This window comes from Hylobates moloch, unplaced genomic scaffold (assembly GCF_009828535.3).
Source record: "Hylobates moloch isolate HMO894 unplaced genomic scaffold, HMol_V3 SCAFFOLD_4, whole genome shotgun sequence".
Lineage (NCBI taxonomy): Eukaryota > Metazoa > Chordata > Mammalia > Primates > Hylobatidae > Hylobates > Hylobates moloch.
The window spans coordinates 99,035,963-99,054,981 of record NW_026652279.1 but is presented as its reverse complement, the minus strand read 5'-3'; the positions used below and the strand labels follow the sequence as shown (position 1 = coordinate 99,054,981).

The 19,019-nt window shown below is 46.6% G+C and overlaps 1 protein-coding gene across 1 annotated transcript in view; it reads left to right on the top strand.

Annotated features, from left to right (window-relative positions):
* The first annotated feature begins 1,912 nt into the window (after positions 1 to 1,912).
* Positions 1,913 to 19,019, top strand: part of FGF9 (fibroblast growth factor 9) — a 33,538-nt gene continuing 16,431 nt past the window's right edge. The window contains exons 1-2 of the mRNA XM_032150665.2: positions 1,913 to 3,026; positions 11,874 to 11,977. Coding sequence (XP_032006556.1) covers positions 2,750 to 3,026; positions 11,874 to 11,977 — 381 coding nt within the window. The 5' untranslated portion in view covers positions 1,913 to 2,749. The remainder of the gene's footprint in view (positions 3,027 to 11,873; positions 11,978 to 19,019) is intronic.

The window sequence follows — 19,019 nt, the reverse complement described above, 5'->3', positions numbered from 1 at the left end:
GTCGAGGAACGCCCCTGCTGTACCTATCGCTGCTAGCTGCCTCGGAGATTAATGCGAGCGACTCGGGTGGTTTATGAGAAGTGACACTTCCTACCCAGCTGCTTGTATCTGCCGCCGAGCAGTTAACGTTAAAGCCCGCTCTGTACCACCGCGGATGTGACTGCTGTAAATACCATGGGGCAGGGCTCTCATGCTTCAGAAACACGTAAGCAAGACGCACCGAGCCAGCCCCGGACACCCAATGACCCTGGACTGCGGCAAAGGGGGGTGGGAAAGGAAGAGGGGAGGACCACCTCGCTCTTCTCTCCTTCCTCCTCGCTCGGGCCGGAGCACGCCTTCCTCCCCGGAGGGCAGGGGAAGGTCGCTCCAGGTCGCTGGCACCTCCAGCGCTCCCGAAATCTGCAAATTCATCGCTCCCTTTCGTCTTCAGGCGAAGCCCTCCCGTCCGGAGTAGGGCCAGCCCCAGTTATGCATTTCCAGCCTTTAGCTGACTACTAAGGCGGATCCGACTTCTCCCCCATAGACAGGTTTTGATTCGCTTCCCCACCGCAGGGGTTCAGTCTCTGCTTTCGACTTTGCTTCTCAGTTGCACGCCCCGCAGTCTGGAGCTGCGCTCAAGTCTCGGCAACTTTCACCATCTTGACCTGAGAGTCGGGCCGTTTCTAAGACAATGTGAACAAAGAGGAGCAAGGGAGGGAAGGGGGGGCCCGCGGGAGGGCTGTGGGCGAGTGTGTGTGTGTGTGTGTGTGTGTGTCGGGGGGCGCCGCGCTCCGCGCCCGCCGCCACTGGGGATCCGGGCACAGGCAGGCTGTCCCGGGCGCAAAGCGCGCCGCCTCCAGTCTCTCGGGCGGGCCCGGCCCGGCAGGGCCCCTGGCGGCCCCCGGAGGCGGGTTTCTTTGTCCCTGACTCCCGCTGGGCGCGAAGGCCGCCGGCGGCTAGCAGAAACCCGAGCCCGCGCAACGGAGCTCAGGCTTCCACGTGCGGCCCCGCAGGGCAGAGCAGGAAGGAGCGGCTGCGGCCCCGGGGCGCCCCGCAAGCATCCAGTGGCCGGCCCTCCCAGCTCCGCGGCGGGCTTCGGACGGTGGAGTGAAACACTAGAACTCGCCTTTCGCTTTCCCGAGCCGATGCAGGGCTTGGGATGGCGCCGCTCGTCCTAAGCAGCGTGGTTTGGGGGCGAGAGGAAGCCTACAGGAGCGCTCCCCGAAGACGCGCGCCCGAGTCGAAGTCGGGGACAGAGAAGGTTCTCTGGCGCCCCCCTGCCGACTGCTTTGCGGCCGCCGGGACCCGAGCAGCGGGGCAGGACCTAAACATAGCCCCAACCTAAAGATGCCCAGCAGAACGCTCCAAACAAAACCGAAACGGTGCCCGCATCTGCGTGTGTGTGTGTGTGTGTGTGTGTGTGTGTGTGTGTGTGACGGGGGAGAGGAGTTGATCTTACCTGCAACATAGTTTGCGCTTCTGTGTGTGTGTGGCCGAAGAATGGAAGAGAAACTGCCATGGCCATCCAAGCCCATTAAATCAACTCCCCTTCCCTCCGACTCTCTCAACTCAGTCATATTCTATAATACAACGCAAGGTTACAGAGCCCCAGTGAAAACTAGTTTCCCAGTTTCACTCTGACCCTCCATCAATGTAGCCAGCTAGATTGTAGGTTACCGGCTTCTATCCTGCAGGAGAACTTTGAGTCTCGGGAGACTCAGGGTTTCTTCCTCCCGCCTCTCTCAGTGCATCTTTCATTTGCTTTTCTTTGTAAAGCCAGGGCTCCTCGGCTGCCTCCCAGAAAGTCCTGCGCTCTGGCGCGCCGCACCTCGCCTGCCGCAGAGCGGAGCGGGCTGTAGGCCGGGCGCTAGGACCGCGGGGAGCCCGGGCGGCCGCGGCGCTACCTTAAACCCAGCCCAATGCCGCTGCCTGCGCCACTCTGCGCGCCGGCGGGGGCTGCGCAGGAGGAGCGCTCCGCCCGGCTACAACGCTCCGCGAGCCGGCGCGGCAACACCTGTTCGCGGCAGCCTGGGCGGCACGCGAGCTCCCGGACGCGGCTCTCCTCGCTCGCCGCTCGCCACCCGTTCTAAGCCAATGGACATCTGCCGAGCCTATGGAGAATCCTGGATACTAGCTTTGGACGCCTAAAGTTTCTTTTTCTTTTTGTTTTATTATTATTATTTTTTGGACGGGGGACCGGGAGGGGAGATTTGTCGCCGCCACCAACGTGAGATTTTTTTTTCCCCTTGAAGGATTCATGCTGATGTCTGCAGAGTCGGTTAGAGAGTAAAAACAGCGCATGCCTTCCTGGAGTCAGGATCCGTAAATTCTGACGTAGCCCGTGCATCTTAAAAATCCCTATAATAACGCCTAGGCATTTAAGTTGCTATGGTCATTCTGATCTCAAACCAAATGGAGAAACTACGGATTTTTTTTCCTTATTACGGTCGGATGGGATGAAGACCTTCCTGCCTGCTAAGAGCTGGGGATCTACCTATAGAGATACATAGATATGTTTATCAGTATGTCAGTGTGTGAGTATAAAGTGGTGGTTTCTTAGACTATCAGTGGTTTGACCTTGAACCTGTGCCAGTGAAACAGCAGATTACTTTTATTTATGCATTTAATGGATTGAAGAGAAGAACCTTTTCTCTCTCTCTCTCTCTGCAACTGCAGTAAGGGAGGGGAGTTGGATATACCTCGCCTAATATCTCCTGGGTTGACACCATCATTATTGTTTATTCTTGTGCTCCAAAAGCCGAGTCCTCTGATGGCTCCCTTAGGTGAAGTTGGGAACTATTTCGGTGTGCAGGATGCGGTACCGTTTGGGAATGTGCCCGTGTTGCCGGTGGACAGCCCGGTTTTGTTAAGTGACCACCTGGGTCAGTCCGAAGCAGGGGGGCTCCCCAGGGGACCCGCAGTCACGGACTTGGATCATTTAAAGGGGATTCTCAGGCGGAGGCAGCTATACTGCAGGACTGGATTTCACTTAGAAATCTTCCCTAATGGTACTATCCAGGGAACCAGGAAAGACCACAGCCGATTTGGTAGGTATATCATTAACCCTTTAGTGTCCATGAGATGACATGTTGAAATTATAACTACCAAGAAGGTGGTGGCCGGGTGGGGGACGTGGAAAGGGTTCTCCCCTCCTCCCCTCTTTCTCTGTGTCTCTGTCTCTCTCTCTCTGTCTTGCCAGCTCCGAAAAAAAAATGCCTCCGGAATTGCAGATCTGCTGTTGGCACTGATGCAAGTATACACTGAAAGGCCCCCTACTTTTAATTTAAAGGGGGGCATAATTTATAAATATAATACAAGCTTCCAGTTCTTTTGCATCAGATATACGGGTTTAGGAAGTTTCTTTTGAATGGACTGATTGCACGAGTTTAAAGCTTTAATCATTAACTACTAAGAACTTAATGCAATTTCTTGAAGGCAGTGGGTATCTTGTGCCCAAATTAAGGTTTTTTTCTTTCCCCCTTTCCTCTAGTAAGTATACTGCTTGAATTGTATATTAAGCGCATTGTTTATTCCCCCCTGTGAGGGTCTGAAAGCCCCATAGACGAAGGTTGCTGACGGATTGTCCTGTTGGGAGGACTAAAGTCATATTTTAGGCTCCGTGAAAAGCAGGGGCAGAGGCTTGGGGAAAATGACTTGGGAAGAGGCAGGACGCTCAGGGGTTTTTGTCTTTCCAGCTATCAAGTGATAACCTCTGCTTTTAAATTTCCATAGTGTGCAGCCCTGTGTAGGTCTCCTGCGTGGCTCTCTGGTGTGAGTGTGTGCGCGCGTGCAAACGCTGCGAGCTAATTTTAAAGGGCATTCCGAGGATTTCATTTTTCAGCGGAGGGTATTTGTGACTCAGCACTGAGGGCTGCAGACTCGAGGGCTGGTGGCTCTGCCCACTTTATGCCTGCACACACGTGCTTGCCGGGGCACTCTGAGCCCAACGGCACGAAGTCAACTACACAGTCCCAATTGGGTAGACTCTTGAGTTTTTTCCTTACTTAAAAAAAAAAAAAAATTAAGCGCCAGTTTGGGCAACTAGACTGTTGGAAGGAGTTAACTTCTGAGTGAACCCACCTGACAACACTTAAACTAGGTCGTAAAAAACAAAGTCCTGTGGTGATTTTTCTTCCTCATGCTTTAGTGCCAGATGTTGAACACAATCTAAACTGTATGTTTAGCTTCGTGCGGCTGCGGATGATGCCAGAAGGTGAGGAGGACTTAGGCCTGGGCTGGGGATGGTCCCAGATCCACGAGGCCCAGGATTTGCTCCTCGTGCTCACCCCTGAGCCCAAGCCCACAGCTGAGCCTAGTAGTGTGAAATTGCTCTGGCCGTCTCCACTCGCTGCTTAAAAAAAAGTTATAGCTCTTTGCTTTGCAATTATTCAGTTGAAATATAACTATCCCCTCCCCACCCCAGAAGTAAAGGTAGATTCTGGTTGTTGCAAAGAGAAGACTAAACTTTACTAAAAGTGCCGTTTCCATCTGGCCTCTTTAAGGGCTGCCACCCTGCCTAGCGTTCGATAGCAGAACAACAGGCAGTGGGCGGCCCTGGGTGGGCGAGCGAGTGTGTCCGGGGCCGCGGCGGCCACCCGCAGGATGTCGGGGCCGCGCCGACCAAGGCGAGCGGCGTGGGCGGCCGGCCTAGGTGTGCCAGGCGGCCGGAGCTCCAGCCCTCCCGCGCTCGCGGCCGGCAGGTGCCCGCTCGGCCGCCCGGGCCCCGCGGCGCACTTAGCGGCTGCCCGGCCGGCTCCGCGCGGTCCTAAACGCGCTCGCGTTCCGGCTCCCTTTCCGCCTGGCTCGGGTGCGCCCTTCAGTGCTGCGGGGACCACGGGGGCCGGGGGGCGGCAGGCAGGGGCTGACACACTTCTGGCCGCGTTTAGGGAATCCGGTTTTTCATTTTGGCCCAAGTTGAGCCCCTTCGCTTTCTCTTTGTGTGTGAGAGTGGGTCTGGCGGGGCTGACAGCCGCCGCCTCGGGCTGCGCGGTGGTTTGCGGTGTGGGAACGGCTGGAGGCGCGCGCAGCGGCAGGAGAGTTGGTGGCGGGGACAGAGGACGGGCTGGAGGTCTGACCCCTGAGCTCCCCTGTCCCATTCCGTGTCGTTCTTCTGAAGCACGCAGCCGGGTTTTGGAGACTCGAAGGGCTCCCTGGTGCCCGGGAGGTGGGTCGGGGGCCCCTGGCCGGAGCCGCAGGGGAAGGAGTGGGGGTGGGGGGGACAAAGGGCCGCGGAGGCGGGCGGAGGGGGCGGCGTGCTATTGTTAACCGCTTTCCGAGAGCAGAGCTCGCGAGCTCGCCGATCGCGATCTGGCTTTCCCGCGCCCCCGCCTCCGCTCCGGCTTCACAGCCGGGGGAGCCTGGGGTGTGCGCGGGAGCGCGGCGGGGGCGCACGGCTGCAGGGGCGCCGCGGCGGGCCCGAGCCGGTTTTATTGTCTGGATCAGCCGAGCCTGTCTTTGAGAGACCCTGTTAGAACTCCGGTGCAGCACGACTGGGCCCTGGCGTGCAGAGATTATGGGATGTTCTAGTTGGGGCTCCTCCACGTACCCCTTCCCTCCATGAGCATTTTTTTTTTTTTTTGATGCAGTCACCTTTAGGATAGGACGTTTGCCACATGCAATCGAGTCATTAGAAATCCCGTAACTCTGCCACTGGGGAGAGCGCGGATGCAAGGGCGGGGGCCACGCGGGAGGGGAGGGCAGGAGAGGCGCATTCTAGGGTGAGCGGATGAGGACCGAGGCGGGCTACAGTGGCTCAATAGAGACCGTTAAACAAAAAGCTAGACCCCTCACCCCTAGAGGTCAGAGAAAGGTGTTGTCAAGGAAGTGGCATCTCCACTCCTTAGACGCTCTCGGTACAGTGTTGGGGGGGATGTGGGGGCTGGGGGGAGGGGCGAGGGGTAGTGTTGGATGGGAGGGGAGCGGAAGCCCCGGCCCAGGTCGGGGACAGGGGGCGCCGAGCCGCTAGCTAGCCCGTCCGCCTGGCGTCGGCCGAGGGGGAAGGGCGCCCTGGCCCTCCGCTGTGCCACTCACTCTGGCTGGGATAGAGTTGAGTGGGTGGCTGTGCGCAGTGGGGGTGGGGAAGCAGGGTGAGGCAGGAGGGTTATTTAAGTCTTTCATCCGGTTGCAGTGAGAAGCGGGCCCCGGGGGTGACAGCAGTGCCGCGGTCTCCTGCTGCTGCCGCTGCGGCAGGTCCCAATATTAGCAACCTCCGCAGAGCGGTGGTGCGTGTGCCGGCAGCCTCCTACCCTCGCCTTCTCAGCCCCGCCCGGAACGAGGCCGCGGCGGCGCTAGGACCCCGCAGCGCGCGCGGGGAGGGCGGAGGGAGGGCACAGGCGCCAGGAGGGGGCGAGGGGGCTGCGGCGCCCCGGCTGTGGCACACCTGGAGCTCCCGCGCGCCGCGGCGGCCTCACCTTGGGCCCTTCTCCTCCTCCGGCAGCAGCCTCTCCTCCGCAGCCCGGCTCCCCTCTGGGGACTTCATCCTCACACTCAGTTTCTCTAGAAAAGAGTAACTGTAGGTCGGGGGTGGGGCGGGTTTACACCTTGATTAAAATAGAAGATGCATTTTCTACCTGAAATCAAACAGCAGAAGGAAACGTGCTGGAAGAAGGACTTTTGCCGCCCCCATGCAGCCGCAGCTGACTGCAGCTGCTGGCAAGCTTGGCAGTGACACAGCAGCGGCAGTGCAGAGGACGTGGGGGTGGGGGAGTCTTACTGTTCCAGCAGGAGCTGCAGAGGTGACAACTTAGGTGGGACCTTGAAGGAGCCTTTTTTTTTTTTTTTTTTTTTCCCTCGGGTTGGTAGTGTGGAGATAAGATTGAACAAGGAGAAAAGGAACTTGGCAATTGTATCTCTGTGCAGTAGGCTGGGGGAGCGAGATGTCTTGTTTCATCTGTATATCTATATACCTATATATATAGCTCACTTTTAAAGCACTCCAGCTTTGCTAGATGGACAAAAATGTGAGCAGAAAATCATTTGGGGAAATAGTAATGTAAAATAATAAAAACACGAACGCTGGGCCTGATCTGCTATTTAACTTGCTTGGGAAACCTAAATCTGCTCCCTTTTTGGCTGGGGTTAGGTAGCTCTGAAAGGCCGGTCTTCATCAGGACCTCAGATGAGCACCCAAACTGGGGCTTCCATTCAAAGGGGGGTCAGGTGAAGATTTTACTAGAGGGGAGAAATATGATAGTATGATTTTTTTAAACAGGTGTTTAAAACTTATTTCCAGGGTTTTGAACTTTAATTCTGTTCTATGTATTTGACTCTTCAGTGTCTCAGGAAAACACTGGGTGTTTAAGGAGATGGTTTTAGGATTGCTTCAGGTTCTGGAAAAATTGGTGGAGTTATAACTCCCATTCAGTTAGTCATTTCCTATATAAACTCTATGAGATGTGCTCAAGTTGCTACGGATCCGAACTTACCCCGGTGCAGGATCTGAGATGGTTGATCTGGCAGCCCTGGTTCGAGCTTCTCTGGGTGAGCAGGAAGCTCTGCAGTTCCGGAAGAGGCTTAATCATGAATTTTCTGCAGCCTCATGCCCTGCCCCTCTCGACAGTCTGCATACATTTGCGTGGTCTGAAGAGTGCAGTTCTGTAATGCGTTGGGGGCTCTTAGGTCAGAGAACCATGTCATGAGGGCCAGAGTAGAGCAGCTCTGACTGCCTTGCCCTCCCGCTGCTGGCCTTGCATGGCCTTGGAGGTGAGGCCCAGCACAGATGGGCTCTAGGGGGCGGTGCCAGCTTTGGGATAATGGTCCATGTGCACAGAACTGGGGCAGCCCATCAGCTCTGGGGATAGTCACTAATAGTGAGTCTGGGGCAACGAGGAAGGTCCGGTGTGGTGATTTTCCTGAAATAGTCCAGGCATTGACCTGGTCTCTCATGGACCATGGATAATCTCACACCTCATCAAATCCAATGGGGTCCCAATGAGCATGTCCTCATTTGGAACTGTTGACTGCTGTGGAAGAGAACAAAGAAATGACAGCAGTCACCGACCCTGTGCTTCCCATGTCACCCTATCACTACCCATTATTGTGGGCCTTCTGAGCTAACGATGTCAAGGCTGTGTCTGCCCAAAATGAGCGACAGGCTGTCATGGTACACATGTGTGTGCCACAGTTCTAATTTTAGACACAATCTCATCATTCCCTCCCTTCCTCCTCCCCTCTTCCTTCCTTTTTTTCTTTGCTCTTTCCTTCTTTCCTTTCTCTCTCCTTGATCATTAAACATTCAGATGTCTCTGCACAGAAGGCTTCTCCTGGCTGTTATTGATCCAGCCCCCTCTGCTGCCCAGTCATGTGAGCAGATAACATGTGGAGTGGGTTGTACTCAGGGAGTGTAGTTGGAAGCACTTACCTGGCACCAGCTCCACCCCAGAGAGAGGTGAATGGACCTGGTTGAGGTTATAGAATTTATTGTGGACAAGAGGGTACCAGGAATGATGAGGTTTCTGGTCTGGTTGGGGTGGGATCCTGTTGCGGGGTTGCCAGATCTTCCTGACCTAACAACAGTGGAATTCTTTGCATGGGGGAGAATGACTGTGACTCCTACGTTCAGGTGGTCTGCTTGTCCTTGCATCACTGAGGTGACCATAAAAAGCTGGGCTGTTCTTTTGAGGTCTCTATTTTTAAGGAACTGCAGAGAAATGGGTGGTGGTTTGAGGTGGTGAAATCTTTTCCACCTGGGGTCACTAGGTAGTTCCTCCTCGCTTGGATAGCTTTTTGGAGACTTATCTCAGTTATTTATTTTCTTGGGAAGCCTCTGACTTGCCTTCAGAAACCCAGATGAGCTGCCCGTCTTTGGACTGCCCATACCCTGAACAGCTCCCTCTCAACTGCATTCGCCACACTGTTGTTATATTTATCTGTTTATGTGTCCTTCTTCCCAACAGATGGTGAGCAAAAATTTGAGGGTAATAGGACCTAGGCTATATCTGGTTCATCTTTATATACTCAATAAATGGCATAGTGCTTGGCTTATAATAATCCCTCAATAATAGCTTCTTGAATGAAAAAGTGAGCGAATATGAATTGCAGCTGTCTTGTCAATGCCAGAAAAAGAAACTAGATAGATATCTTAATATCTTCATTTCTAAATTATATAATAATAATACTTTCAGAACTCAGCTATATGAAAATGGTACGGAAATCACAGAAACATTAAAAAAGGTAAAACCAAATGTAAGATGTGCATAATAGTTAAGGAAATAGGTTTTGGAGTCCAATTGCTTGGGGGCTAATTATTAACCTCCTTAAACCTCAATTTCCCCATTTGTACACTGGGGATTAGAATATTGTAATGCCTAGAGTTGTTCTGAGGATTAAATGAGAGAAGGCCTCTCATTTGGCATAGACTAAATGCTCAAGAATTTTCACCATTACAATGATCATTGCTGCTGCTGTTATTTTTTTTTTCTTGATGTTCTGCAGACCAGCCAGTGAAAAGCTTTTGTGAAATCATATACATCTTTTTCTTTGTTGGACCTCATGGGCAACATTGGCTAATATTCATTATTAGTCCTCAGCTACTCCGTGTGCAGGGAAAACAGAAAGATCATCACGTGCTCCCTTAGAAGCTGCAAATATTTTTTAGTTTTATGATTAAACCTTTCTGTATTGACCTGGTAAATTAAATCATTCAGACCTCAAAAGGGGCCAAATGTTTTCTGCATTTCATCTTACGACGAAAATTGAACATTAATTAACTCCTTACATTAATTTCAGGGTATGTATGACCCACATTTTGGTGTGCTTTCAGGTAACTAAGAAGAGATTCACATACATGTGACTGCTAATAATAAAAAAATGCCACAATTTTAATTATTTTGACTCAGAAGAATAGTACAATGAAATAAAATGCATCAAAAAGGGAGTGCATCTCATGAAAAATGAATCTCATGGAAATATTGCCTTATTCCCATTTGCTTTGGAAGTAGGGAAGGCTAGTAATAAACTGGCTTCTTTTAGATGTATTTTCCATCATAGTCCTAGATTATCAGATTCAAAACACAGTTTGTAATTTCACTTTTTTAAATATACTGTTTAACATCCTATTAAAATAATTAAATTAAGCACAAGATAAATTTGTTACATTTTGTCCTTATAAAAGAATTAGGAATACCCCTTTAGAAGAAATAGCTCTTCTTTTTTACATCACCTTGGAATGGTTTCCTCCTGGGTTGATCCTTTATTAGATTTATGCTGTTCATGTCTTCTTTTGATTGCAGTACCAGTGTATTTTGTGAGAGTTGCAAAATTAATTGTTGAAAAATTCATGTAAGTGCTTTTTTATTAGTCACATGAGACTGACTATAGCACATTGTTACCCTAAGTTTTTTTCTGAACTCTTAAATGTAAGTAAAATTTTTAATATTTGAAAGTATTTTTAAAACAAGAACTCAATATTTGATATGCATTAATGTAAGGTTTACATAAAATGTAGCACTTTAATTTACAATAAAAAGGAAAAAATGGCTGAGTACAAATAATATTAGCAGTGTCTGGCTGGGCACGGTGGCTCACGCCTGTAATCCTAGCACTTTGGGAGGCTGAGGCGGGTGGATCACGAGGTCAGGAGATCGAGACCATCCTGGCTAACATGGTGAAACCCCGTCTCTACTAAAAATACAAAAAAAAAAAAAAAAAAAAAAAATTAGCCCAGCATGGTGGCTGTCCCAGCCTGAAGTCCCAGCTACTCGGGAGGCTAAGGCAGGAGAATGACGTGAACCCGGGAGGCGGAGCTTGCAGTGAGCCAAGATCGCGCCACTGCCCTCCAGCCTGGGCAACAGAGCGAGACTCCATCTCAAAAAAAAAAAAAAAAAATTAGCAGTGTCCTAAATATACTGTGGGCTAATCATCTTATAACCACACTATAGTTACAGAAATTGAAACTGCTGTTGTGTGGCCATAAAATTGTGGATTTATGCCCAGCTTAGGTGTTATTCTTAGTGAGGTAAGCAAGGGGAAAGAAGGAAGTAAAATAAGATCATTGTGTTGATTTGATTTTGGAATACAGCATTCCATGCCTACTTTAAATCAAGAGCAGTATTTATTTCTTCAGAATATTATTATTTTAATTGCTTAAGTATCTCTTTGAGGTTTAGATAAGTATAGCAAAAACCAATACTTTGTTTAAGCAAAAATATTTGGGATGTATTTGGGCAGTTTTAGTTTTCTAGATAGAGTTAAAAAAAAAGTTACACAATAGAGAGCTGGATAATTTTCTGTATAAACCAATCAAGGCTTTAGTTAGCACTTCATTCTCTTATTTTGAGAGACCATTCTCTAAACAGAATATATATATATATATTTTTTTTTTTTTGCTACTTTAACAGGTATTTATTTCTCCCAGTTCTAAAGGCTGGGAAGTCCAAAAGCAAGATACTCACACACATATACTTCATGTTTCTAAAGTGGAAATAGGTTGTCTTTTTTAAAAAAAGTATTCTGTTTAGTGAATGGTCTCATGTCTCTCAAAATAAGAGAATCACAGACAGATGCTTAACTTCATGTTTACAAAGTGGGTGTAGATTGTCTTTGTCTTAAAGTCTACTCTTTTAAGTTAATTAGATTATGTACACACTGGTTTTTCTGTCCTATTACTTCTTAGCATATCGATCTAGATACTAACTTTTTAATTTTTAAAATGTTTTGTTTATTGTGTAAGTCATGTTGGTAAGTATTTTTGTATCATTATGATAAGATAGAATTTAGTTGAAAATCAATTCTTTTACACAGTGATTTTCAAAGAGAAGACACTTCTTTAACTAGCGTGGGGTTATCCAAGTGGGGAGCTGGGCTCAGTGTCCTCTCCAAAATCCCAGGGATGCCGGGACTCTGAGGACATGCTCCGTGATCTGACCTGTCCTCTGCCTTCTACGCTTTGTCTACAGGCATTCTGGAATTTATCAGTATAGCAGTGGGCCTGGTCAGCATTCGAGGCGTGGACAGCGGACTCTACCTCGGGATGAATGAGAAGGGGGAGCTGTATGGATCAGTAAGTACTGGAGGGACTTCATCCAGCTTTATGCTCCATGTTTGATTTGAACAGCTGTCTTTTCTCTGGATTAAAAAGGGCCAGAAATGCAACTGAGTCTGTTTGGAAGGCGAGTGTAAGTTTTTACTTTTTGAGGAAAGCCATTTTATTTTTATTAATAGATAAACAGCTCTGCATCCTCACTAGACCAAAGTTGCTAAGAAAATGCTTTATTTATATGCCAAACCATTTTAATTATCAAGTAAATAAAAAAATTTACAAGTGTGAAAAATCCCATCTCCTTGTATTGAATGAGTGTTATTTTTGAAATGAATTGAAATGAACTCCTCCTAAACTTTGCCAAGCATTGTAATTAAAACTAGAAATAGACCATGCAGTGAATCTAAACTCTCTGTGAGCTACATCCAAGATTTTCATTATGCAGAGAAGAAGGGAGATGGAAATTGTTGTCAGATATTTTTGTATGTGAATAAGAAGATTACGCTATTGTAATTATTTGCAAATGTTATGAATTTCTTTTTTTCCCACTCACCATCCCCACTAGGTTGTAAGGTCCTCATGGGAGACAGTGAAGAAGTATTTATTGTGCTCTGCCAGGTGCCAGACAGGCACTGTTCTAGGTGCTGAGGTGTGAATGAGACAAAGTCTACTCTTCCACTCTGTGGCGGGGACTAACTTTCCATCATGGTATCACTTTACTCCTATTAATGCAGTACCTAAAACACAGTGCATGGTACACAGCAGGGACTTAATAAATTTTTGCTGAATGTATAAGTATGAATAATATATACTAACTTGGGTTTTCAACATTCAAACTTGTAATGAAATTAATCTTAAGTGTTTCTCTCTTTTTCTTTTCTTTCTTTTCTTTTTCTTTTCTTTTCTTTTCTTTTTTTTTTGAGATAGGGTATTGCTGTTGCCCAGGCTGGAGTGCAGTGGTGTAATCATTGCTCACTGCAGCCTGGAACTCATGGGCTCAGAAGATCCTCCTGCCTCAGCCTCCTGTGTAGCTGGGACTATGGGTGTGCATCACCACATGTGGTTAATGAAAATTTTTTTGTAGAGACAAGGTCGCACTATGTTGCTCAGGCTGGTCTTGAACTCCTGGCCTCAAGTGATCCTCTTGCCTTGGTCTCCCAAAGTAATTTATCATTGCAGTTACTGGTGGTCAAATGAGAATTTAATCCATGTTTTCTGAAATATGGAACTTTAGTTTACAAAAAGTTGAAAATGAGAAGAAGCTTAGAATGAGAAAAGTTTTGGAGTTCTCAATACACAGAAATGAAGGGCAAAAATTTTTCTAGATATAATTTTCTACCATTAGGCTTGTAAAAATATGTATATATAGATACACAGATACATATATATAAAATGCTAAAATGTATTTGTAAGTATAGGATTGACTTTAGCTTTGTAAACACAGTGGATGGTTTAGGCAAAATTATTAACTCCCTACACAACTTTTGTGAATACCTTTAAGTGTGAAGAAAGGTAAGATACAAGATAAAGGAAACTTCCATTAAAAAAATAGAAAATGATGTTCCTTTTTGTCACAACTTCAGTGTTTTTTTTTTTTTCTTTTAGGTATGTTATGTGGGTTTGATTGGGTCACAGTTGAACTCAATAAAATGCTTTTTTTGTGTGTGTAGAAGAGAAGTTCTGATTTTTAGTATGTAGATGGAACTTTATCACAGTGGCCTCCAAATTTTTTGATCACGTATCCCCACCAAAAAGATTTTTTTGAATATGCACCTCAACATATGCATTTCAAATAAATATACTTAATTTGAGTATGCATCTCAAATATTAAATTATTTTAAAATTGTAAATCTCAAAGTATAGTTTATGTATGTTATTTTGTAAGAGATACAGCAAAGTAAACAATTTTAAAGAATAGAATGAATGAGGAAACCTAAATAGGGGCCCCACTCCAAGGATCACCTTGCACACCCCTCTGAATTTTTCCCGGTTGAGAGCTGACCAGTCTTTCAGATGAAATCACCAGCATGATTCAGACTCCTGTGGTTTATTGGTTGACAAGGAGGGCATGTCTAATTTTGTGTTCAGTAAAGCTGCTGGTAGGATTGTTGCCCGGGCTGAGTCTCATCTCTCCTTCTGGATGATTTAAATGGTTTCTTACTCATGCCTTCCTGCCTGGCACACCCCAGTTCCTAGCACAGTGCCTGGGGCAGCATGAGAGGGACACTGAGTGTAGACCCACGGAGTGCCAGTGACAATACGGTGGGAAACGGCAGCCAGGTAGACAGCTGGAGAACACCATCTTTCCCCTTTTCTGGGAAGCCCAGCTGTCGTCTTAGGTTTTCTGTGGCTCCTGGCTGCCTCACGTTGGGCTTTTTGAGCACACACACAGTGCGTGGGCAGGAGTAGACTTGTCACCACTGCCATACAGCTGCACATCTTGCCGACAGTCCAGTCATGAAGTCCCAGCCAGGCAAAGGGCAATGAAAGAAAGGGTAAAATGGCTCTTCTTCCGCGTGTGCTTGAGAAGCGCACACCTTCTCTCATGAAGAGTGCCCAGGCATGGAAACTGCTCTGAGGAAAGGTGGCTGCGATAGACACTTTTCCGTATTATGCTTTCCTTGTGGAAACGTCTTCAGCTGCTTCCCTGCATCCCTAGTCTTCTATCTCCAATCCATTCTCCACACTGATGGCAGAAGTACCTTCAAAACCCAGACAGGAGTGTCACTTGTGCGCAGAGATCCCTTCAAATACTTGCTTTTGAAGGATACTGCCCACATTCTTTAATGTGGCATCCAATGCTTAGGATGAACCCCTGCTTGGATCTGCTTTGCCAGGAGCACCCCGTGTGCCTCTTTGCCTATGCAACCCGAGTCTGTCTATTTGCTGTTTTCCAAACACATCATGCAGTCTGATTTATACTTGTGGTCAAGTGGATTTCTCTCTCAGATGCCTTTCTTTTGCCTTCTCCACCTGAAGAAGCGGGACTCTTTATTTAAAATTCAATGGAAATATTACTTCTTCTGCAAAACCTTCATTACACCCCCAGTTCTAATCCTATTTATTCTAGTTAGCATTTCTTGTGTTTTCCTTTGGGCCCTAGGAATACCTTGTTCCCATTATTACATAAGTCACAGTACAGTTTACAGTGTGGTCAATTGTATTTCTCTATTCCCTAATGTATCTAAAGGGCATGGACCACATTTTTTTTTTTTTTTTGAAGGTTTCCTAACACACAGCAATGGCTCTTGTACATAGTAGGTGCTTGACGAACGCTCATTGGGTTGAACTGAATTAAAAATTATGATTATTTCTGTCCCTCATTGGATGCATAGATGTGGCCTTGCAGTATCTCCCTTGTATGGCTACTGTGTATTTAGGTCTCCAGTTGAAGGAGGAATCACCATCTTCCATTTCTATGCATAATTGGCCCGTGTGTGCCTGTGTTGTCTCTGGTGTGTGTGGCCCAAGGGGGATGAGGCTGAAGCTGGAGGAAAGATAATGTAGTGTCAAGAGCATGGTTAACTCTCATTCTGTATCTGCTACGAAGTAGGCACCAGGCCCTCTTTCTCCTCTTCTGTAAAATGAAGAGCTCGAGTTAGACATCTGGAATGTCTCTTCGCAGTCTGGATGGATCCCAAGAATTCTGTAGTTTGAATTTCTCAGCCTTCTTTCTCAAGTCTTCTCTGTCTGACCCATGATGTTCTCTGTGCACACAAAATGTTTGTGCAGTGAGACCTTTTTGTCTCTTTTGTAAGGAGCTTGGTGGGAGGCTCCTGAGCAGCAGGTTATTTCCCTTTGGTCTGTTCCTCTGCAGGTGAGGGGGAAGGCGAGAGTGAAAGTCTTGTTCCTCAGGGGCTGGAATCTCATATTTCCCATTGGGTTTGCAGTTATCATGCCTCGTGTGGCAGTGAGAATGAGGTGATGAGACTGAGAGAAGGAAAGAAACGGGCAATGGTTGTGTTACTAAATACACTACATTTGGAGCCTCCAGGAATCTTTATCTGTGTGAAGTTGCATGAAGCTCAGTAAACTAAATTGGAGATTTTTTTTTTTTTTCTAAATGGTTAGAAACTGATCTCATTATGAAGGAAGGTGAATAGGAGATTTGGGGAAATCACTTTTATAAAGTAAATGTGTAAATGTGAAACTCATTTAAAGTGTATTTTCCTATTTTGGGATTTTCTCTTTTCATCTATGTAGTTTTTGTTTGTTTGTTTTTGTCTTCAGGTTTACCTTGAGAGTAGATCTAAAAGGTCAGAGGTAAATGGGTTAATATGTCTTCAGAAAAATATACAGGATTCTGATACTCTATTAGAATGTGGAAATAAGAAAAACGATATTGCTAATGGGTATAATGATTTGATTAGAAGGAGAACATGAATAATTTTAACTTGGGGATGGTGTTTGATTATTGTATTCATATGATAATTTGTCCATGTATCCATTCATTCATTTGCTTATTTATTTCATATTTATAGCTTTGACTCATCCAACACTGTGATGAGTGCAAAACAATGAAACAGATAGCTATGCTTGTAAATAATTCAGGGCAGTGTGAAATTTCCCATAGTAGAGGAATGGACAGATGTTTCGGCATCCCAGAGGAATGTTTAAATAACTGCTTGGGGAGGTCGAGCGGTAGCATTTAAAATGGGTCTTGAGGGATAAATAGGAGCCTCAGAAAAGGAAGGGCAGGCAAGTTAGGTCACATGACCCTTCAAATGTCACGATTAAAGTATGCTGCCAGGTTGAAATTTCGAGAGGATGTTAGATTACACATGTACACAACACACTTGGCCAGGGGATTAGAGTATTCATTAACATTGGTCACTTTTGTTCTTATCAAAAAGATTAGAGGCATGGCTCTGATAATTCCTTTTAGAGTCTTAATCTAAACTGTTTGAGTATTATAAAAATACTTAAAAAAGTTTTCTGATGGAGTCTCACTCTGTGGCCCAGGCTGGAGTGTAGTGGCGTGATCTCAGCTCACTGCAACCTCCTGCCTCAGCCTCCCGAGTAGCGGGGATTATAGTGCGCACCACCAAGCCTGGCTAATTTTTGTATTTTTAGTAGAGACAGGGTTTCACCATGTTGACTAGGCTGATCTTGAATTCCTGACATCAAGTGATCTGCCCGCCTCACCCTTCCAAAGTGTCGGGATTACCGGCGTGAGCCACCATGCCCGGCTTTCAAGATACTTTAAAACATCAAGAATAATTGACCATAATAAATGCCTCCTTAAAAAAGAATGCCATGAAAAAATTAATCTCCTTCAAGAAGCTTGCATTTAACAAAAGGAATTGACCTTTTCATTAAAAAAGGTAGCTGGCACAGGTACTAACATTGTAAGGATGTTGGAACATACAGCATGGAGTCTGCAAAAGTGACACTGGAGGATGGTGCAGAGATGGGGGAGGTGCTAACATTTCTGGTTTGTATCCCTTTGTAGCACTTACATTATTTTGCCCAGAATTGTGTAATTCCTGCTGGTCTCTTTGTTAGATGAAATTTTTTGGAGTCAGAGTCTTTGGCTTTATAATTTTTCTATTTCTTGAAGGCCAGGCAGAGCAATTTATGTGCAGTTGGCACGTGGTAAATGTTTGTTGACCCAATTATTCACTCCATCATGAACACGCACATGCAGTGTCTACTGTACATGAGCATCAAATAGTGATAGCACTGATACAGGGTTGTGAACTTGTAGAGTCAGGGTGTTTCCACAGGAATTAGTCCGCTACTGAAACTGAAAATGAGAGAGGTTAAGTGACTTGCTCAAAGGCCCAAAACTTATAGATGCAGAGTGAGGACCAGCCTCGTGCTGACTGCCTCAGACCAGTGCTTTGCAGCCATTCCTAGCCTCATCCTGACAGGTGCTTCTTAAAACAGGTGTTTACTAGTAGGTTTGGTTATGTTTCCAAGGACACAACAGGGTCCTGGTTTATATGACTCCATGTAATCAGTAACCAAGGTGTGATGGGTTTCAACTCTGTTTCCAAAGCACAGAAAGTTTCCTTTAGTAAATACCTCATTTGGGGCAGTTTTTTCTGCTGGGCAGACACATATGAGTCACAGAAGTTTCTTGCATGGTGTTCCATATTGTGGGGCAGGTGGCAGAAGCCCTGTGGGTCCCTCTGTCCCAGAATTGAGGGACATATCCACCTCTTTAAAAGGAGACAATGAAGTATCTCAGATCATTATAATCCTATATTGACTTAGATTATTTTTATTATGTTATTTGAATATGTGCACACATTAAACTAGATAACTAGACATAAATTCCATATACCTCTTTGACAACTGTAATTCAAAACACTTATATGCCCAAATTCAAGTTAAACGGCAAGATCAGTAAAATGCACACTGACACAGTGGATTTCATATGAAGGAAGATGCTCCCTGACTGAGATGAAGATGCTGCCTCACTGTAAATCCAGCCTTGGCGCTTGGTGCAGCTTCCTGTGAGCTCAGGGTGCCTGTTCTGCAGAGCACCTCAGGATGACTTGTTCCCCTGCCCCACTTCTTCCTATGTGAGTTCCCAGGCCAACAAATGATCTCATCTGATCTTTTGTTGTAAATATATTTCAACAGACACACCACAGATGTACTCAGTGTGCCTTTTCTTTTTTCTGTTGGTCTTGATGGTGAAAGTATTGTAGCACTGTGTACCACTGACAGTAATTTTAAACCCCAGTCCATTCTTGGGGGACAGTTATGTGGTTGTGGTATGGTCATCTGTGGGCTCCTGGATACCCTTAAAACAATTCTAGTACTTTTTCATTGACATGGAAAGGCAAAGTAAAAACATTCTTGGAGAGAACTTGTGGCCCCGCAGATTATGCCGTTTGCCTTCTAGGTATCTGCAGTGCCAGTGTCGGAGAACACTGCATAGGCATGAAGCTCTGGGCAGGGTCAGAGTTGGGGATGGAGGCCAACCCATGTAATTCATCAGAGACCCCCTCGTCTCTCTATCAGGTGCGCTGTAGGAGCAATTTGGAGCCACTTTTGAACAAGGAGAATAATTGTGTGTGTTTGTGGAACAGGATACCACACCACATAGCAA